This window comes from Dendrobium catenatum, unplaced genomic scaffold (genome assembly GCF_001605985.2).
Source record: "Dendrobium catenatum unplaced genomic scaffold, ASM160598v2 fragScaff_scaffold_980, whole genome shotgun sequence".
Lineage (NCBI taxonomy): Eukaryota > Viridiplantae > Streptophyta > Magnoliopsida > Asparagales > Orchidaceae > Dendrobium > Dendrobium catenatum.
The window spans coordinates 650,490-673,547 of NW_021319442.1; the positions used below are offsets into that span (position 1 = coordinate 650,490).

The window sequence follows — 23,058 nt, forward strand, 5'->3', positions numbered from 1 at the left end:
TTTTTTTTTTTGCAAAATTTTCATTGCCCATGGTCACCTCGCATGCTGGCAAACTTATCAATTTTTCTTCATGCGACAACCCAAGCAATATGGGAATCTATTTGAATAGTTTTTGTTGTCTCGATCACATCGGCATAGTTGGTTTTGCAAAAGAGCATCAATTTTGGGTTAATGTGTTTCAGGCAACATGTAGTGTTCGTGGCTCTATTTTTGCCATAATTTGGTTAAGTCAACTTCAAAATATTTATTGACGTCAATTGGTTTGAATCAGGATTGGTGACAACAAACAAATTTAATTTTTTATTACAATCAAATTTCCTTTTATGACTGGTGATAGCAAACATAATTCATTTTGTATTACAATCAAGTTTCCTTTGAGATAAACTGGTTACATGGATTCTTAACTATCTTGGCTATAAGGTTGAGATTTCATTAGTGTAGTTTTGCTGGCTCAAGAGGGATTCTTTACTATCTACAGTTTTTATTAGGGAGCAAGTTGTGAATAGTAAACTCTACTCAATTAATATTTTGACTGATTCTTTAGGAGGTCTTCATCTTAACACAGTGTACTTTTAAAGTTAAATGGTATCAAATTGGTATCAAAACAATAGTGTCTTTTTAAAGTTTAGCATGCCTCCTAGGTGAAATCAACTCCAACAAAACCAAGAAATAACCAAATTAAATTCAGCAATTACTAAAAAGATTAGCGGCGCATGAAAGGAGTGAGCGAGGATCACATTTGTTTCATTTAAATGACAATCGTGTAGATAATGAGATGGAAAGCCCATTCCACTGAGCATTTCAACAATCCAAGGGCTACTCGTAACCTCGAACCGAATCAATAAGATGTTACCAAGATTTTGGGATTAAAGTTTGACATTGCAGATTATGAAGGTGAGTTAATTCTTAATAACTTCATAAATTGGTTATGTACATTAGAGCTTATTTACCTACGAATAACTGCATAAAACTTGTGGCTATCAAGCTAAAAAAATGCATCCAAATGTTGGGAGAATATTAATGAAAAAGGGCTAGATAATGTATGAATAAGACCATCAAATGAGAGATGATGAAAAAAGAACTCCCAAAAGGTACTTTCCATCCCATTTCAAATAAGATACATTTATCAAACATCATAATATCCAACAATGAAGTTTATCCGTAAAAGAATATAAAGCTGAGTTTATTGATGTTAAAATATATTGTAATTGAACCAAAGGAGCATATTATTGCCAGATTCATCGGCAGTTTGCATTCTGTAGTTGTACCTGTCGTACAATTATAACAAATTTCAATATTATCCAATGTCACTAAATTAGCACAAAAGATAGAACCGTAACAAGCCAATGCTAAGAATTTTTATTCAAGTTTAGAACAAGAATTTTTTAGAGCTAATGAAAACGCCCATGATAACACACCCCGAATGCCTCATAAAATCAATGTACTCAACCATTCACAAGCATCCGTACGCAATGAGACTAGCACTTCTAATGCTAAGAACTCAATCATAAAATATTTTATATGCTTAGGCTTTTTTTGGACACATTGAGTCAAATTGTCCAAATCTACATATTGTGTCCATAGATGAACAAGTCCCATCTTAGCAAGTAAATGAAGTAGAAGACAGCCCTGATGACGACATCGAGCATTTATTGTATGCAGATAATAGAAAACTACTTGTTGTTCGAAAGGTTTTGAGCACGCCTATAGATTTAGAGTCCAATTGGCTTCAACACGATATCTTTCATACTAAATGCATGGTAAAAGGGAAGGTGTACAATGTGATTATTAATGGATAAGTTGTGAGAATGTTGTCTCAAATCAAATAGCTGAAAAATTAAATCAACCTACCTAAGATCACACTACACCATATAGATTATTCAGAATTCGTAAAGGAAAAGTAATATAAAGTGACCAAAATGTTTAGTACAATTTTTTATGGGCAAAAAATTACAAGTGCTACTTTGATGCGATCTGATTTTCATGAATGACAGCCATTTATTATTAAGATGGCCATGGCAATATGATTGACACTCCATCCATGATGGTTTAAAAAACACACATACTATAAAACATAAAAGTAAGGTGGTTTGAAGTTGAGGAAAGAGAAAATTAAGGAAAATGTTGGAACATATACAATAGCTACAAAATATATGTTCCTCGAAGCAATGCAAGGAACCCCTTCTACTTATGCCCTCACAAAGTTACCCCCATGATTACCTTCCATGCGAGATGTCCAGCATATGATCTACTTGGCACATAGTTTTGTCTTTCCGCATCAACCCACATATCAAATGAGATATATGGTGTATAAGGAATTACAAAATCAAGTAGAACTCCAAGCTAAAGGTTTGATTTGAAAGAGTGTTAGTCCTTGTGCAGCACTTGCCTTACTGGTCCCAAAGAAAGACAATACATGGTGCATGTGCATAGGGGGGGGGGGAATTACAGCCAGGAGGGAGTTACGGGAATGAAGAGGTGAATTAGAGAATTAATTCCTAATTCTCCTCTACATAATTTGGGAAGTGAATAAAGGCTTGGAATTTTCGGTCAAACAAAGTTCTCAGATTTTGAAATCAATCCAAAGAGAAATAAGCTACACTTATGGATGGATTTCAAAGCAATTTAATAAAGGAGAGGAGGCCGGCTGTATCTGAGCTGAAGGTGGAATTCTTTCTTAATTCCCAATGCAGGTTTTAAGAAAGAATTAATGTTTGGCCCGTTGAAAATTTCAGCTGCTATGGTTTTGGGTTTCCAAAGGTGGATGATAGGGAATAATTAAGACTTCTTAATTTGGTTTAAAAATATTAGGAAAGAAAATAATTCACTCCAATTCAAATTTCAAATTTAAATGGATGTAAATTAAGAACTTTCCTAAAATAGAATCACTAATTTAGGAAAAAAATTTGAAATTGAATAAATTCAAATTCAAATCAATCCCTAAATTAACCCAACCAAATTAGGAAATTCCACAGAGGGTGGGAGGAAGGATGAGGCCAGTGGCAAGGGAGCTAGGTCTAATTTAATTTGGAAGGATTAAAAACTCATCTCCTTGCAATTCAAATTTGAATTTTGAATTGGAGAGTTAAAACCTTCCAAATATGAATCAAATTCAATTAGGAAAGGTTTCAAATTTGAAATTTGAAATCCAAAATTGTCATGGATTTTCCCTCTCGATTTTGCCAACCCAAATTGGAAGGAGGCATTGCCATGGGAAGAGGAGGGGGTGAGGCTGGCGGCTAGGGAGTCATGGCCGGCAATTGGGGGATTTTCTGGTGAGGTGGCCGGTGGTTTTTGGGGAGCTCGGTATGGGGCTTGTCCCGGGAGGTTGAGGGAGAAGGAGAAGATGAATATGACTAAGGGGAGCAATAAGAAGGAACAAACACAAAAACAAAAGATAGAAGATAAAAACTGCGAGCCTTGGACTCTTCCGAAGACTGACGGGTGATGCTTTGCCCTTCTCCAAGGGACTTCAAGTCACGAGCCCGGACCCATCCTGCAGCTGGTGAAAACTCTGATTCCTTCCCATATGAATCTCACTATCGTCCTCTCAAAAGAACACAAGTGTTGAACACAAATTTTTAATATCAATAATCCATCTCTATTACAATAGCTTAAGGCCCTATATATAGGCCACAACATAAGAAAACTCAAAGTACAAAATTGCCCCTTAGGTCACAACACCAACCTAGGGATAAAACAGGAAATACATCAAATAAGAACTAAAATTCAGAAAAAAATAACTCATAATTGAAGATTTAAATTATAGTCGTCGATTTGCGACGCCTCCTGTGATAGATGCGTCAAATCTTCGTACCGATGTCCGCATCATCTCCCTAGGTGAGAGAATACTCGACTCCGTCGAGAAAGCATCACAACTGCACATGTACTACTCTGGATTGTTATTTGGAAACATAGTTTCTTTATCCGAAAGGGACAATAAACCCAATGACCCTTTTGCAAAGATTTTCAAACAACCCCGGTTGCCCACAAGGTCAATTTGCTTGTTGCACTGTAGCTCGCCAATTTTCTTAACCATAGTCAAGGGCTCACCTTCCAAGCTGTCGCACTTCTTTTCACCTGCAAGAACTTGTTCACTCTCATAGATAGCTTCACTAGAAATAGGAGCAATATTGTCCAGAGCTTCATCAACATTCTCCGTTATAAGAGTTTTAACTGGGTCAGAATAAACCTTTACTTCTGTAGGAGTTGTAATTGAATCAACCAAATCTCTCTCTGCATTATTTGCAGTCACGCATTTCTCCTTGTCAACCAATTCATCTTCTTCTTCATGTTCTTCCTTGATCACCTTATATTTCCCTTTGATTTGCACAGTGAGTGGGAAATTGAAAGCTTCATTGGCCTCCATCCATTTGTCAACTCTATCCACTATTTCTCTGTTTCTTAGTGCCCTTTTTTTATCCTTTGATGAAGGGGATCTTGAAGGTGTGTAAAGCGGTGGGTCAATCCTACCTTGCGTTAGGTTATCGAATCGTTCGATTGTTTGACGGTGAAGGTCAGCTAAGTCCGATTGATTCTCCTTGAGATGTTGACTAATGGCGCCCAGTTGACCTACCACCCAGTCTAGAGTCCTTCCAAGTTGATCCGAGTCCATGCTCTGATACCAAACTGATGTAGAACGGGTAGGAGGATTGCTAGGGAGAGGATCTCTCAGCAGCTTTGGGGTTTTAGAAGTCTTGGACAGCAGCTCTTCACGCCGGATTGTTAAAACTCAGCCTTCTTGCAAGCAGGGATAACCGTTGGGGCTACAGGAATCCTTGGACAGCAACTGTTTGACTTAAGAAAGGATTGTATGACGAGGAGAGGTCCTTTAATGGGGCTGGAGCGATAGTAGTACAGCAGGAATTGCTGAACAGCAATTTTCTGTGGTAAAAACAACAACTTGGAAGATTCAGGTTGCTGGAAGAACAGTACTAGCTGCTGGAAACTTCTGGCCGCAGTCTTTAGACGGTAGAAAGTTCCATGTGGGAGGAGTTTTGAGAAGGATTGGGTGGAGAAAACCAACGTACATAGCTTGGGTTAATTCGGCCAGCACAGGATTGTGATGGAGATTTATTTACCAACGTAAAAGGAAGAGTTTGGAAAGATTTGAGAGGGGGGGGGGATTACAGCCATGAGGGAGTTACGGGAATGAAGAGGTAAATTAGAGAATTAATTCCTAATTCCCCTCTACATAATTGGGAAGTGAAGAAAGGCTTTGAATTTTCGGTCAAACAAAGTTCTCAGATTTTGAAATCTTTCCAAAGAGAAATAAGCTGCACTTATGGATGGATTTCAAAGCAATTTAATAAAGGAAAGGAGGCCGGCTGTATCTGGGCTGAAGGTGGAATTCTTTCTTAATTCCCATGGCAGGTTTTAGGAAAGAATTAATGTTTGGCCCGTTGAAAATTTCAGCTGCTATGGTTTTGGGTTTCCAAAGGTGGATGATAGGGAATAATTAAGACTTCTTAATTTGGTTTAAAGAATAATTAAGACTTCTTAATTTGGTTTAAAAGGATTAGGAAAGAAAATAATTCACTCCAATTCAAATGGATGTAAATTAAGAACTTTCCTAAAATAGAATCACTAATTTAGGAAAGAATTTGAAATTTGAATTTGAATAATTTCAAATTCAAATCAATCCCTAAATTAACCCAACCAAATTAGGAAATTCCACAAAGGGTGGGAGGAAGGATGAGGCCGGTGGCAAGGGAGCTAGGTCTAATTTAATTTGGAAGGATTAATGACTCATCTCCTTGCAATTCAAATTTGAATTTTGAATTGGAGAGTTAAAACCTTCCAAATATGAATCAAACCCAATTAGGAAAGGTTTCAAATTTGAAATTTGAAATTTGAAATCCAAAATTGTTATGGATTTTCCCTCTCGATTTTGCCAACCCAAATTGGAAGGAGGCATTGCCATGGGAAGAGGAGGGGGTGAGGCTGGCGGCTAGGGAGTCATGGCCGGCGATTAGGGGATTTTCTGGTGAGGTGGCCGGTGGCTTTTGGGGAGCTCGGTATGGGGCTTGGCCCGGGAGGTTGAGGGAGAAGGAGAAGATGAATATGACTAAGGGGAGCAATAAGAAGGAACAAACACAAAAACAAAAGATAGAAGATAAAAACCGCGAGCCTTAGACTCTTCCGAAGACTGACGGGTGATGTTTTGCCCTTCTCCAAGGGACTTCAAGTCACGAGCCCGGACCCATCCTGCGGCTGGTGAAAACTCTGATTCCTTCCCATAGGAATCTCACTGTCGTCCTCTCAAAAGAACACAAGTGTTGAATACAAATTTTTAATATCAATAATCCATCCCTATTACAATAGCTTAAGGCCCTATATATAGGTCACAACATAAGAAAACTCAAAATACAAAATTGCCCCTTATGTCACAACACCAACCTAGGGATAAAACCGGAAATACATCAAATAAGAACTAAAATTCAGAAAAATAACTCATAATTGAATATTTAAATTATAGCTGTCGATTTGCGACGCCTCCTGTGATAGATGCGTCAAATCTTCGTACCGATATCCGCATCAGATCTACTTGGCCAATAGTTTTGTCTTTCCGCATCAACCCACATATCAAATGAGATATATGTTGTATAAAGAATTACAAAATAAAGTAGAACTCCAAGCTAAAGGTTTGATTTGAAAGAGTGTTAGTCCTTGTGCAGCACTTGCCTTACTGGTCCCAAAGAAAGACAATACATGGTTCATGTGTATAGATAGCTGAAATGTAATAAGATCGGGATAAAATATCAATTTTCAATCGCTCGAGCAGATGATTTATTTGAACAGTTACATGGATCATCCTTCCTTTTTCAATATTGACTTTACGCAGCATGTATCATCAATTACGAAAGAAACCAGGTAATAAATGGAAGATGGCTTTCAAAACAAGAGAAGGTTTATATGAGTGGATGTTAATTCATACAGGTATTTCCAATGCTCCCAATCCAATGATGCACCGACACGGACACGGCGACACGGACATGAAACGAACACGGGACACGGCATTTTTTTTAAAATATAGGACACAGGTGCGGCTTAGACATGGCATAATAATTTTTTAATAAAATATATAGAAATTAAGGTGACATTATATTAAAAATGACAAGCAATAATAAATCAATTTCATGATAACTTGTTTAGCTTATAATATAAAGATATTTAGTACAAAATGTCTAGTAAAACCACAAAAATATAAGCAAAAAACTATTTAGTACAACATGAAGGCCCAACTACTCAATAAAGGGAATGATAAAATTAGATTCAGAGGTTGGTCTTTAGCACAATGTGTATTTAAAACATTATGTCATAGATTAAATGACACTAACTCATTGGTGAAATAGATTAAATGACACTAACAAATTAGAGCTTGGTGTATATTCCTCCTAAATCATAATGGATCTCTATTTGAACTACTATCCTTCTGCATAGAAATTATAATTTCATTTATATATTGATTATTCATTGTTTTTATCTAGATAAGATTGTAACAAACCAATCATACATAGGAATACATCAAGTTAAATTGATATGAAGTGAAATCAAAATATCTTAATAATAAGACAACATGAATACAACAATATACTGGTCTGCTGGGGGTCCAAGTAGGCGCCCTAGAACATTTTTTGATGTAGGCAAAGGGGGGGTCAACTCAAACCCAAAATAAGTTGGATTTGACTTCCCTTGAGCTTACAGGCTCAATCAATTGAGCTGAAATTTTAGCTCATTTATGAGTTGGTCTTTAGTTCACTTATTGAACTAATGGTTAGCTCATTATTAGCTAAGTTTTAGTTCATAGTTATCTTTTATTTAATGTACTTTTTATTATAAGTTTTTAAATATCTTATTTAAGTTGTCTCTTGGGTTTCTTAAAGGGCTTTGGTAATCCCAAGAAGTTGTTTGGTTTCCCATGTGGTAGCTCAGTTGGCTTTCCCATGGGCTTTAGTTTTTTTTTGTGCTTTGCCCCTTGGAATTCAGCAGAGCTGTCTGGTTTCTTGAGCCTAGGGATGTTTCCCGTGCGAGTGGCGCCTTGGTTCCGTTCGGCCTCCTTGTCTCCCGCGGCTGCTGCCTTCGGTTCCTAGGCTTGGCGGTTTCGGTGATTAACATGGGGAGATTTCCATGCTGTGATGTTTAGGTTTCTTGTGAAAAATTAATGTTGTTTCATTTGTTATCCCCTTTCATACTATATATATGAGAGGCTTGTAATGTTTTAAAATAGTGAATGTTATGTGATTTTGGAATCTAACCTGCGGTTATTGGAAAAGCTGCGAGCTTTGACGTCTTCTTTCATCCCTCCGAATTTGCGAGCTCTTTCCAACCTTTCGTCTCGGCTTCTAATCTCTTTCGTCTCTCCGCAAGTGTCCACTCCATCTGTATCTCTTCTGTCTTAAGTAAAGCAACTTTAGGGTGTCTTTGATTTCGAGTCCAAAGTTTTGTAATCCGTCGTCGTTTGTAATGTTTTTTTTTTTTCTTTTTAGTTTTAATTTGAAATGTAAGAGTTTGTTCTTCTCATCTTAGTCGCATCTTTCCGTGATTTAGTGGGTCGTCGTGTTAAGGCCAATCATTCGTGTGGGCGAGGGGTATAGGCTCCCTATGTTTCTTGCCCCCACCAATTGATATCAGAGCAAGTTAGGAAGTCCAAGGTTTTAGTTGCAAATCTTTTTTTAGTTTGTCAAGTTTTTCTTGTCAAGTCAGTAATTCTGTGTGAGTCTTGCAAGAATTGTGAGACTTAAGTTTATATTGAGTTTTTTTAGTCTTTTTTGAGTCAGTTTAAAAAATATGGAAAACAACAAAATATGGATTCACTATAACGAGGAACAATTCAATTAAAATCCTGACGTCCCACTCCCGTTGGACAGATGGGATTCCCTACAGAAGGCGATTCTACTGATCCGCTCTCAAGACCGTCTATACAAGCTCATCAGTATCACATGTTCCTATGTGATCAAAAAATTCGATAAGTGAAGAGATTTCTGCAAAGCAATTCGAGAAGGAACAGGAAGAAAATTTGAAGAATTGGTGAGAATAAAGCTGGATGATCAGTATGCACTCCTCAAGAGAAACCCAAGTAACTCATCGGGAGATGAGTTCTCAAGAAGGGGAGTTTGATGTAGGCAAAGGGGGGTCAACTTCAAAACAAAATAAGTTGAGATTTTGATTCCCTTGAGCTTACAAGCTCAAATCAATTGAGCTGAAATTTAGCTCATTTATGAGCGGTCTTTAGTGTCCTTATTGAAACTGAGTGTTAGTTGATAAAAATCATGATATCTCATAATTAGTTAAGTTTTAATTCATAGTTATCTTTTATTTAATGTACTTTTTATTATAGTTTTTAATATCTTCATTTAAGTTGTCTCTTGGGTTTCTAAAAGGGCTTTTGGAATCCCAAGAAGTTGTTTGGTTTTCCCATGTGTGGCTCCTTGGCTTCCACCATGGACTTTAGTTTTTTTTGAGCCTTTGCCCCTTGGAATTCCGACCGACTGTTCGTTTTCCGAGCCTGGGATGTTTCCCGTGGCTATGGCGCCTTGGTTCCGTGCAGCCTCCTTGTCTCCTGCGGCTGCTCCTTCGGTTCCTAGGCTTGGGCGGTTTTCCGTGATTAACATGGGGGGATTTCCATGCTTGTGATGTTTAGGTTCTTGTGAAAATTAATGTTGTGTGTCCTTTTGTATTCCCCTTTCATACCTATATATATGAGAGGCTTGTAATGTTTAAAATAGTGAATGTTATGTGATTTTTGGAATATAACTTGCGGGTTATTGGAAAATCTTGCGAGCTCTTTCCAACCTTTCGTCTCGGCTTCTAATCTCTTTCGTCTCTCCGCAAGTGTCACTCCATCAATATCTTTCATCTCTAAGTAAAGCAACTTTAGGGTGTCTTTGATTTCGAATCCAAAGTTGTAATCCGTCGTCGTTTGTAATGTTTTTTTAAAATTTCTTCTTTTTAGTTTAATTTGAAAGGTAAGAGTTTGTTCTCATCTTAGTCGCATCTTTCGTGATTTAGTGGGTCATCGATTAAGGACCAATCATTCGTGTGGGTGAGGGATATAGGCTCCCTATATTTTTTGCCCCCACCAATTTGGTATCAGAGCAAGTTAGGAAGTCCTAGGTTTTAGTTGTCAAATTTTGTTTTAGTTTGACAAGTTTTGTTTTGTAGAGTCAAATCTTGTTGTGAGTCTTGCAAGAATTGTGAGTCTAAGTTTAGATTGAGTTTTTTGAGTCTTTTTTTAGTCAGTTTAAAAAAATGGATGACAACAAAAATATGGATTCATATAACGAGGAAATCAATTCAAATAATCCTGACATCCCAGTCCCCTTGGACAGATGGATTCCTACATAAGGCGATTCTACTGATCCGCTTCAAGACCATCTATACAAGCATCAGTATCACATGTTCCTATGTGATCAAAAATTCGAGAAGTGGAAGAGATTTCTGCAAAGGCAATTCGAGAAGGAACAACAAGAAATTTTGAAGAAATTTGGTGAGAAAATCAAAGAGTTGGATGATCAGTATGCACCTCCTCAAGAGAACCCAAAGCTAACTCATCAGGAGATCAGTTCTCAAGAATGGGAGTCTGATGTAGGCAAAGGGAGGGGGGGGTCAACTCAAACCCAAAATAAGTTGGATTTGACTTCCCTTGAGCTTACAAGCTCAGTCAATTGAGCTGAAATTTTAGCTCATTTATGAGCTGGTCTTTAGTTCACTTATTGAAATAAGTGTTAGCTCATTATTAGCTAAGTTTTAGTTCATAGTTATCTTTTATTTAATGTACTTTTTATTATAGTTTTTAATATCTTCATTTAAGTTGTCTATTGGGTTTTTAAAAGGGCTTTTGGAATCCCAAGAAGTTGTTTTGTTTTCCCATGTGTGGCTCCTTGGCTTCCACCATGGGCTTTAGTTTTATTTGTGCCTTTGCCCCTTGGAATTCCGGCCGGCTGTTGGTTTTCTGAGTCTGGGATGTTTCCCGTGGCTGTGGCGCCTTGGTTCCGTGCGGCCTCCAAGTCTCCCGCGGCTGCTCCTTCGGTTCCTAGGCTTGGGCGGTTTTCCGTGATTAGCATGGGGGGATTTCCATGCTTGTGATGTTTAGGTTCTTGTGAAAATTAATGTTGTGTGTCCTTTTGTATTCCCCTTTCATACATATATATATGAGAGGCTTGTAATGTTTTAAAATAGTGAATGTTATGTGATTTTTGGAATCTAACATGCGAGTTATTGGAAAAGCTTGCGAGCTTTGTCCGTCTTCTTTCTCATCCCCTCCGGAAATCTTGCGAGCTCTTTCCAACCTTTCGTCTCGGCTTCTAATCTCTTTCGACTCTCCGCAAGTGCCACTCCATCTGTATCTTTCGTCTCTAAGTAAACCAACTTTAGGGTGTCTTTGATTTCAAGTCAAAAGTTGTAATCCGTCGTCGTTTGTAATGTTTTTTTTATATTTTTTCTTTTTAGTTTAATTTGAAATGTAAGAGTTTGTTCTTCCTCATCTTAGTCGCATCTTTCGTGATTTAGTGGGTCTTCGGTTAAGGACCAATCATTCGTGTGGGAAAGAGGTATAGGCTCCCTATATTTCTTGCCCCCACCATTTTTTTAGGGTAAGAGTAATTTTGAAGTTCTGGTTATTTTTAAAGTTCGTAAGTTGTTTGTATGGAAATATACCGAGCGGTATCCAGCATGTATCGAGCGGTACCGAGCATGTATCGAGCGGTACCGAGCATGTACCTAGTAGTACCGAGCATGTACTGAGCGGTACCGAGCATGTACCTAGCGGTACCGCGCATGTACTGAGCGATACCTAGTGGTACCAAGCATGTACCTAATGAATCGGACGATTCTATTATTTAATAATCGGACACGAGTGTCCAGTTTTAATTTTAATTTTTTTTTAATTGCGAACCTCCAATGCCGTGTCGGACACTTGTCCATGCTGTGCCGGACGCGTGTCCGACATTGCATACCCTCTTTTAGCGGAGTGTCAGCGCATCATAGCTCCCAACACTTTTATGTGCTTGTTGGCTCAAGTTTGTAAATGATTCATGGAAAATTTTGTGGTGAGATACTTCGATCATATCCTAGTTTATATACTTGCACTCTAGAGAATCATTTCCATCATTTACATCAACGTTTTGAGGTCCCACAAAAAAGAAAAGTTGCAAGAATTAAATTCATGTTAATTTTACGATATTTCTATATTTATATGAATCCATATAGATGCATCTAAATATAGAAAGCCTCTTAAATATAGAAATATAATTAGTAATTTGATGATATATTATATATCAGATGAAAATTTTTGCTATTAGGTTAGCTATAGAATAAGTTTGTTAACTCTAAATCTTAAATCTATATTCATATGAGAAGAAATAAAGGAAAAAGAAAAATATTATATGAATTCTAATTATATTATCTTATTATTCTAATGATATTACATTCTATTTAGATTATTCTATCTAAAAGTCTAATGTTTTGACTTCTGTGAAAATAGAAGAATTATTACAATATAATTTTTAAGGATGCGTTATGCCGTGCTACAATAGAAATGAACCAGAAAAAGAATCAAGCCATCTTAGATTGGCCCATACCACAATCATTCATTGATATAAAATGTTTCCAAGTATTGATGTCCTTTTATTGTTGTTTCGTTAAGAACTTCAACACTATAGATGCTCCTTTATCTGAAGATCTTAAGGGAACAAATTCGTTTCAACGCCCACAGCCAACTCCAAATTTAAAAAACCTAAAACAAATTGTGATCAACATCTTGATCCTTTCCCTTCCTAATATCAATTATATTTTAAAGTAGAATGTGATGCCTCAAACATAGGTATTAGTGTCGTGTTAAGTACAAGTTGGCATCCAGTTGCCTATTTTAGGAGAAAATTAAATGAGGCACGATACAAATATTGAATATAAGGCACGATACAAATATTGAATATATGATAAAGAATTCTATGTGAGAGTTCATCCTTTAGAACATTAGAAACATCAACTATTGCTCAATGAATTCATTTTTTCTATTTAAACCATGCAGCTCTAAAATACTTTCATAATCAATATAAACTTAAGGGAATACATGTTAAGTGGCTTGAGTTTCTTTCATCATTCCACTGCATTTTAAAACATAAATCGAGATTTCAAAAGTTGCAATCGCTTTGAGTTGTCGATATTCCTTAGTACCCTTCAATTAAATGTCATAGGTTTCAAAGCTATAAGGATCTCTATCCCAAGGACTTAGATTTTGGGTAAAATTGGATGCTAAGTTGAGTCGAAACCCATCAATTCTTTCAAAATCAAGATGGGTACTTATTTTTCCATGATCAAGTTTCTATTCCACGTTGTTCCCTACAATAAGCTATTCTATCTTAGTATCACAAAAGAGTATTAGGAGATGCTTTCAATCATGACAAAGCCATTTTTTTAATTCAAGAAAATTTTTATTCGCCTTCTATTCAACTCAATGTTGACCCATTCTTTAAAAGATGTTGATTGTTCTGCATGAAAAAAAACTAGGAATCAAAAGACTGTGTTATACACTCCCTTGCTTAAACTTAATCACCTTAGGTGGATGTGAGTATAGATTTCGTAATAGGACTTCCAAAAGCCTAGCACCATAAGTACTCTATCATGGTAGTCGTTGATTGATTTTAAAAAATGACTCATTTTATTCCAACCCGGCATGAATCCAAATTGATTTTAAAAAAATATTAGTATCACGCCAGAACCTATGCTCAATAACTTTCTCTCATAGTTTTAATATATTACACATTAAAGTAATTCATCTATAATTTGCACACTCTTATGCATCACTTTTATTCTTAAAAATAAGAATCAATACACTCCTCCAATCTTCTGGTATGATTTTAGTCTTCAAAATAATATTAAAATTTTCGTAAGACATGAAATTCCTTGTCTCCAAAGCATTTTCACACCTCTATTGGAATATCATCGGGTCCAACAGCTTTTCCACACTTCATTTTTGTTAAAGCCTCTCTGACGTTAGTTTTACTAATACGAGGATAAAAAAAAATTCATTTTTATTTCTTATGGTTTCTAAAGTCAATTGTATTCTCACAATCTTCAATGAAAAATTTATCGAAATATCTCATCCACCTTTGTTAAATATTATTTTCTAATCAAATCAATTTTTTTATTTTCACCCTTAATGAACTTCACTTGAACTAAATCCTTGGTTCTCCTATCTCTTTGTTTGGCTAACTTATATGTATATCTTTTGTCCCCCTTAGTATCTAGTATATTATATGAATCATTAAAAACTAAATTATTTGCATAGCATAATACTTTCCTAGACTCCTTATGAGTCACTTTATATCTATCAAAATTTTATAAGCTGTTACATCTAAAACAATTTTTATAACAAAGCTTCTTACTTTTTATCTTTTCTTGCACAATTTAATTTCACCACCAACTATTTTCTACTATTAGTAATTTTTATATTAGATACTCCAAGCACATCTTTTGCAATATTTTTAATATCACTAGTTATGTTTTCTCACATAACATGAACTTCCTCATGCAAAAGTCAAAATCTTAATATTTTGAATCTTACCCTCTAAAATACTTTTGTTGGTATCCTTTAAATGCCCCTCATCTAATCTTAAGACAACATTTTACACCGGTGCAGCAACCCTTGCACACTTCTCGTTGTATTTAGGCCATATAATGCATTGCTTCTCGAGAAGGCCCTAGCATTAACATAATAAATTAAAAGATTTATATCATAATTATTTGACAAGTTTTACACTGACTATAGACTACCTAACGCAACCAACCATTTATCTCATCCAAGGCTTGAGACTGGTAACGACAATTTTACTTCCTTCCACTTTCTGTATATGGAATTGGAAGGGCTGTCACCCAAAAGAACCAAGCAAGAGGGAGGGAATTCTATTTCCGGTTTGAATCAAGAATGGGGACAGCAAAAATATTTTATTTTGTATACAGTTTAGTTAAAGGTTCGCTAGATTCCCATCTATCCAAGCTGTAAGATTGAGATTTCAGTGTGGCTTTTCTAGCTAGAATCTGTATGAGGGATTGTTTACTGACTAAAGTATTTATAAGAGAAACAAGTTGTAAATTGCAAAGTCTACTCAATTAATGTTTTGCCTGATTCTTTGGCAGGTCTTTATATTACCATAGTACACATTTAATATTAAAAAGTGTAACCATTTCTTCCATTAGCCCCAGTGCAGATCTAGCAAGTTTCATATATATTATTGCAACATTTATACATAATTAAAGAGCTGACCATACAAATTCAGAAAGTGGCAAACATGTTAGACGTAACAAAATGGCCACAAATGACTCATTTCCTCCTCCATCACGCTTTTTATGGCCAAAATCAAGAATAAAATAATTCAAGATTTTCACCAGTTTGCCCGCAAAAAGTAGTTTCAACGTATGCTTGCATACCACACAGCTTGATTTAACGCCTAGTAAGAAAATTGTGATAAAAATGATAGGCAATTTGCAAATGTATTAAATTTAAACATTATCTAAGTCAGAACAAGTCTCCACCGAACAAAGCACGAAGTCACTACAGTATAGAAGGGAACAGAGCTTCACCAAATTTTCCAGTATCTCAAGATTTTCTCTCCCGCGCCTCTGCCAGTAAGCAACTGCTACAGACTTCCTGGTAGATCCTATCTACAACAAATAAGAATAAATTCTAAAACAACAGGACGAGCATATATTTACGTAATTAGCATGCCGCCAATATCAAAGAAAATATACCAACCTTGCAATACTCAAGTATGGGTGAAACGTGACAGATTCTCAAAAAAACCTTTAGCTTTCCTTCTTCAGTCTTGTCCAGACTCTGACAAAGCATAAAATATTTGCATCTCAAGCATTCACAGTTTAGAAAAAAATCAAGCAAAAAATGGGGAAAAAAAAAGGCCATTAGAATTTAGAGTTTTATGAGTGAATAGGGGAAATAATCTGAAAGGATAAAATAACATACAGAAGAGACTTCAAAGAAAGATAATTCAGCTAGATACAGACGCAACTTCAAAAGAAAGTTGATTCAGGTAGCATTGGAAAACGAGGCAAATTAGATCACGAATTTAAGAAAATTCATCAGCAGACAAAGCAATACAAAGTAAGAAATTATATCAAAACAAATAAGCATAGACAACACTTGAGTGGCACTGCAGGATGAATGACTCATGGGAAAAATACAAGGATGGCACTTTCTGATATATTCATAAGAAATTCCATTTCCTGTAAGGGTGCTTAGTTACACAACAATCCAGACCACATCAATCACGGATATTAAAGAAGAAAACAACAAAATATAATATAATTTGATATTTCTAATGCTAGACTGTTTCCAGATGAAAATTGCCATTACTTTCTTATTGTGAGGAACGAGTAAGAGTTGGTTAAGAATCAAACATGAAAATGTTGACAAACTTTAACAAATTGTGATGAAAATAAATAAAAGGTTGGCTGTGAAAATTTTATGAGTAATGTGCCGCAACCAAACACAAACAAGAGTATGGCATGTTCTGTAGTTTGAATGGGAAAACAATAAAAATAGTAGCAAAATAGTAAGAAAAAAAAGTGCATATTGAGAAATTAAATGAGAAGGAGAAATCACAAAATATTAACGAAGGTTATCAGCTATTGCAGACAGTAAAGTTCAACAAAAGATGTGGAGCACGGATAGTAGCAGATAATGAAATGAAAGACAATGTTGAAGGTGAATGTGGCTAATGATAGTTGGAGTAGAAAGCTTGAAAAAATATTTGTGAATTTATAGCAACTTGCTATGACATATCCTATGGGACAATATTATTATTATTATTATTGCCAGTGATCTAAATGGCCAAGTGTGTGACTTTGTACCAGTAGAAAGGTTCTAAGAGGACTCGAGATCAGATTGAAATGTGATCGAAAAGCTATAGCTTATTTTATAGTAGCGTTTGATTTAATCATGAATATATGCTGTTCAAAAAAAAAGCAACTAATAAACATTTAATGGTGGATCTCACAAATCACCAAAAAAATTGTTTCTACAAACAAAGAAAGATACTAAGGTTGTAAGACCATTACATGAGAAAGCCAAGCTCGGAAGATGTATAAGTGAACGTAAAACATATATAAGTAAATAATAAATTAATAAGAAGAAAAGACAAAGGTAAAAGAAAGGATACAAGGACATCAAAGCAGAACTGAATCAATATTTGAAAATCGGTCATTAACAGAGGTAAATATTGAAAGATATGTTAGGTAAATTACAACTTTTGAAGTTGAACCAACTTTTATTGGTAACAACGGCTAATGATAATGATGTGATGATAGAAATATGAAATGAAATATGGAGGTTTTAAGGCACATCATGAAATACATACCAAAGAAACTTGCTAGAATAATATTAAATTTTCACATAAAACCAAGCAAATCAACATTAAAAAAGAATATCGATGCAAATAATCAAGACAGAATATGAAGTTGTGAACGTAGAAAACAATCTCCCTCACCAAACAATGCAGATTGAAATTTTTTCTTATCAGAAAATACCAAAGATCAATTTTCACAAATTGAGCAAATACAATAGAAATTAGAAAAGTTAACGTTCAATGCTTCACAATGCTAAAAGCTCTGAGCTTTGCTTCGTGAATTAAAGGGTTTCTCAAATTATTAACCTTCATAAACTGTGACGGCATCCCAGCAAGCTCTGCTTCACTGAAGGAAAGGAAACTATTGTCTTTGTTGAGGTTTTGGATATATTCCAAACTTAATTTATCTATTTGAGACCTTAAACTCTCCGCCTCTTTTTTCTTGCTTGAGGTAAGATCGGCACCATTCCGTTCAAAATCTTTAACCTGGCCAAAAATGAGAACAATAAAACTGTATCTAATGGCTAGTAATTATATTTTGCATATCTTTCCAGCAAGAAAAGATTAGATGATTATTTAAGATGAAACATGCAACTTGAAAACTGTATTAACAGCTTCTAGAGAATAAAACAATATCCTATCTCATTTAATTAAATTTTCCAACACATCAAAGAAGCATCAGAGATGCAATGCGTTCACAGTTAAAAACTTAAACAGTTTTGGAACCTCTAAAATCTCAAACAGTTAAAAGTTCTCAAATAATTTCAAACAAAATAGTCTCTATGTAAAATGATATAAACCATTAACAGCTTTCGAGAGAACAAATCAACATCCCATGTCATGTCAATTATATTGGCCAAAATCTCAAAAGAAGTACCGGATGAACTGTGCTCACAGTTCAAAATTTAACCGTTTTTGCACCCTTTAAATTTTGAACTGTTAAAAGGTTTTGTAGGGTTTCAAACAATAGTAGTCCACATGGAAAACATGATTTTGTTAGTACTTCCTCGTAACTTGATCAAGTGAAATAAGAAGATAAGATTTGTGAGCAACATGTGAATTGCTGAATGAAATTGAGCCAGTTCCCTGCCAAGTTGTCTCCTAGATTCAAGTATAATCGGTGAGCTAGTCCAAAACAATATACTAGGAATGCCATAAATACAACAGGACAATGCATATCAGAAGAATACAAAAGCTTCAAAGAGAACAAATATGTCAGCTAGATCTGCCAAAACACAAGTAATAAACTTTATAAATGCTTGCAACCTAGGGTTGTTGAATTTAAGATGGGTGAACACCAAGGCATCTCATCAAGCAAAGAGTAGCACCTCAAAATCTCTGTTAGACCGGTCCTACGAGACCCGCTCGTGCGAAATAGGCGGAGTTCCACCTCCAGTACACCAATCCGACCGCCCAAACACTGCAGAGCTGTTTAGGAAGGTTTTTGAAAGGAGTTGGGAGGGAAATTTGAATGTAGGGACTGTTTAGAGATTTTCTTTTGTATTGTATGTATTAAATAGTTTGTTTTCCTAGGATTAGGGCATCATGAATTTGGTTAAATTTGAAATATCTTAGGTTTTGGTCTCTAGCAGTGTTTAGAGATTTGGCAGAGATAGATCCTCCTATCGAATAGAGAATCAATTGTATCTTGTTATTTTCTTTCGTTAGTCTAACTATTCCAATAAAAACAATTGTTTTTTTTTTTTTGTTTTTCCTTTGAATTGGTTGATCATTCTAGCTGTTATTGTCAAGATCATTAAGTTTCACTTGAAATCATCAAGTGTTTCCTAACAAATTGGCATCATAGCAGATTTTGGGACTGTTTGGGGTATTTTCTGAGAAAATCAACACTGATTATTAGCCCGGACTCGAAAGGCGGCTATTTTGCTTTTTTTTTTTAATCGAGATTCAGACTTTTAGTCCAACAAAAATATGGGTATCGATGGCGGCCAAGAAAGTGGATGCGTTGGAGAAACACCTAGAAGGGGAGATCGGACAAATGAAATATGAAATTTCATATCTACAAACTCAAGTTTCAGATTTAAAGAAAGAAATTTCAATCATCCATGATAAAATCGATTAAAAATTTTCCATCCTAGGAGAAATGTTGAAGAAAATGCCGAAGGGCAAAAACCAAAAAAAATGTCGTTGAAGGTGAGGGAAGTCATCGACAGTAAGGGAAGTGGAGAAAACCTTAAGCTAATCAGATGAAGGGAGGATCAAGGGAGTGTGGGCTCCGAAAATTCGGCCCCGGCCTCCCCCACTGCTTTTTCAAGGGAGTTTTAACGAATTAAGCTCCGGGGTAAATTTTGGAAGGCATATGGGTTTGTAGATAAGACACTAACCAGAGATTTCGCCCTCATTTTGCGAGGACTTTATGATCTGAACTCTGGTTTCCTATAAACGCAAGCCTCTATAGTAAATTACCCCTCCTGATCACGAGAGAGAACTTTCGATTAAGGCTAGTCGTCAATCAAATACGTAGAAATACGCGTTATCTGGCATATAGTAGCAGCATTGAGCTTAGGTATTGAAAAATTTGATATTTAAAATTAGAAATTTCACTATCTCATACTTAAAGCGGAGTGTGGGGGAATAGATGATGGACCCAATCAAGATCTCATCATTACGTCATCCCGGGCCATCGTGCTCCATGATCCACTTAGTCAGAGGAGGTAGGCGACCCAACCTGACAGAAGGGATCCTTGTCGGCAGTCATGGGTTGCTTCATCCAAGGGTACCTTGTAGACTTGGGGTGGATATTTGTGTAAGGGGACAAATTTGAATCCGCCTTAGCTAATAGAGGGTTTTGTGCCTTATCAATCATATCCTATTGATTCATATCTCAAGGATTTGAAGTCATTAAGGAACGTATTGGCTCTAGCCATAACCGTAAGTTAGTGGTGCCATTTGGCGGCAAAACCACTAAGTTTAAAGGGCCCCGTGTCATCCTGCGGTACCATTTGGTGGCAAAAATGTCGGGTCAAATGACACATACCATGTCCTTACTGGCGGGAAATTATTTAAGAATGGATCATAATGATATTTTCGACTAGGCATTAGCTCTATTTGAGAGCTAAAGTAAATTTCAATTTGTCCACCTCGGCTAACTGTTGCGAAGGGTGGATGAATTTCACTTTAAGTTATTTGATGGTTTACTTTCATTTTTAAATATTTCAATCCTAGGATTTTGGGATTTTTGGAGTCTTTGATTTTTCACTTTTGGGCATTTATGTGGCATTTTGAAATATTTAGAATTAACCGCTCTGGTTGAAATTTATTGTCAACGCGGTCATCATCGTAGTGGGATAAAGGCTTGATGTTGTTGTTGTTGTTGTTGTTGCGGTCATCATCGGGGTGTACGGACATTTGGGAATTTCATTGATTTGACCTTGTCGACTCTGTCTAATGGTCGACAGGGGATCAAGTTTTATAGATTTTATGCCTTTGTTGATGAATTTCTTTTGTCATTGACATTGAAGGCCTTATATAAACGTATAAAATAGATATTTCAGTCGACACCCTGACCGTATATTTAATTGATAGTTCGAGCCATGCCGACTCCTATCTATCCACATAAAAGGATCGGGCTCAAACTTGGGTTCATTTATTAACCCGCGCAGCATCCCTAGACATCGCATGTATACCAATAACACGCTCGTCGGGGCCCATACGGGTATACAGTTACACGTGCATTTTTGGTGTACCTACGTGCATACATATTACAATGCATGTGCGGGGGCATTTCTAGAAATTTAATGGGTCTTCTGCATCAGCTCGTAAAAGCTCGTGCTTGATTCGTAGTCCCCTTGTATTTGCCCATAGGTAATATGTTGGATGCACGACCATCCATCTTTGAAGGTGATTTGATCTGGTTTTCTCTTCCAAGAACTCGTATGGGAATCAATAAGTAACTTGGTTATGTCATCCTCATCATTTTCTATTGTTGGCTTAAATAAAGAATCAATCATTTCAACCTTGGATGAATATATCCTTATTGATGCCTTATACTTCGAAATTAGTGGTCAATTCCTTGAACTAACAAATGCAGCGACTGAAGGTACATTAGACCTTCTAGTAAAGCTATGCGAGGCATCTGTTCCTTAAATAATTGTTGTAGTCCTTAAGATGGTTGGAATAGTAGGTACACCACCATATACGCAACCATTCTTCCATTTTCATTAGGTATTTGATCTTACTACAATTCTTTCACATTTTTGCTTGTAGATAGCATCTTTTTGGTATACATTTGTATTCACAAGACCCATCACCTCTATAGTGTATTTATCATTATCGCATGCGGATGATATGTTGTATGCATATGTATTTCACAAATACCCACGAGTCTCTCATAATCACTTATGGATGAATTATTGCTTATGTTTGCAAGCTATGTATTCACTTGTATGCATTCCATTGTCGTTCTTGGACATTCACAAGTCACCCATAGTCGCTTGTAACTATTCATCATAAATCTTCTAGTAATGCAAGCATCTATATTCATTGCAATTCTCCTAGTGTTGCTTATGGAATAACATCTAGTGACAGTGTTAGTACTTTCATTAAAGCTTGTTGCCCTTGTCCTTCCACAAACTATAATGTTCAGACAATAAGTTCTCTTCTTCTACCTGTGGATGAGGCTTTGTGTGTAAGATGGGCCCTTCCTCACCAGTTGTATGATTCATATCATCATTCATGAATAATTGATTATGTATTTTGCAAATCCATTGTAACTTACATTGTTTGTTTACAATCGATAGTTGATTTAACACAAATCCTTAGCATATGCTTGTACATAAATTGTCACAATCATTTCATGTTCCATATAGATTGTTCAAGTCGATCAATTTGCATTAACATTTATTGTTATTTGTGAGTGAGGAGTATTTATGAGCTCTTCATTCAACATAAATTTTATGTGTACTTCTTTTTGCACTAAGTCCATTTGAGTTCAAGTTATGGCAGTCTTTTGTAATTTTCATTTAGACTCAAACTGAGTCAAAGTTCTTTGCATTTGCTTGAATATGAGTCCAAGTTCAAGTTCAAGTTGCCCAAATTTTGTCCAAAAACCCTATGGTCTAACTCAAATCCTTGTTTGAGTTCAAATGTTAAAGTCATGTTCAAATTTATTTAAATTCTTTCCCTTATTTTTCATCCAAATTCTTGTAACTCATTCATCTTAATTATGCTCAAATTCAAGTTCAAAAGTCTCTCGTTAATTTTTCCAAGTCATTGTGAGTTTTCGAAAATTGGGGATTTTGATGATTACCCACTTCGTTGTAGGCACCTCACCGGGTTCCCTTCCCACCACGCTAAGAAAAGCGTGTATATACGATTTTCCGGTGCGCCGCTAACGCCAAAATGGGCTCTCAAAGTTTTAGGTATGGAAATGTTATACCTTTGCATTCTAGCGGCGACGATGGTGACAAAAAAATGCACAAATAATCTTTTTTTTTAATATTTCTCTTTCTTTTTACTTTTTTCTCATTTTTTTATTTAATTTTTTCTTCTTTTTTTCTCCCTTCACCTCTCTTTTTTGCTTCAATATACACATGTATACACACGTGTGTGTGTGTATATATACGTATTTTTTTGCTTCAATATACCTCTCTTTTTTGCTTCAATATACATATGTACACTAAATACATTTATAGTGTATGTTTACAACATCTTCACCAAATCTCGATTATTACAACAT

At 35.9% G+C, this 23,058-nt stretch overlaps 1 protein-coding gene across 1 annotated transcript in view; it reads right to left on the reverse strand.

The window, feature by feature from the left end:
* Window positions 1–22,766, reverse strand: part of LOC110099372 (probable thimet oligopeptidase) — a 93,786-nt gene extending 71,020 nt beyond the window's left edge. Inside the window, exons 1-4 of the mRNA XM_020826491.2 lie at window positions 22,653–22,766; window positions 17,667–17,846; window positions 15,755–15,835; window positions 15,583–15,663 (exon numbers count right to left, since the gene is read on the reverse strand). Coding sequence (XP_020682150.1) covers window positions 15,583–15,663; window positions 15,755–15,835; window positions 17,667–17,846; window positions 22,653–22,766 — 456 coding nt within the window. The remainder of the gene's footprint in view (window positions 1–15,582; window positions 15,664–15,754; window positions 15,836–17,666; window positions 17,847–22,652) is intronic.
* Window positions 22,767–23,058: the final 292 nt, after the last annotated feature.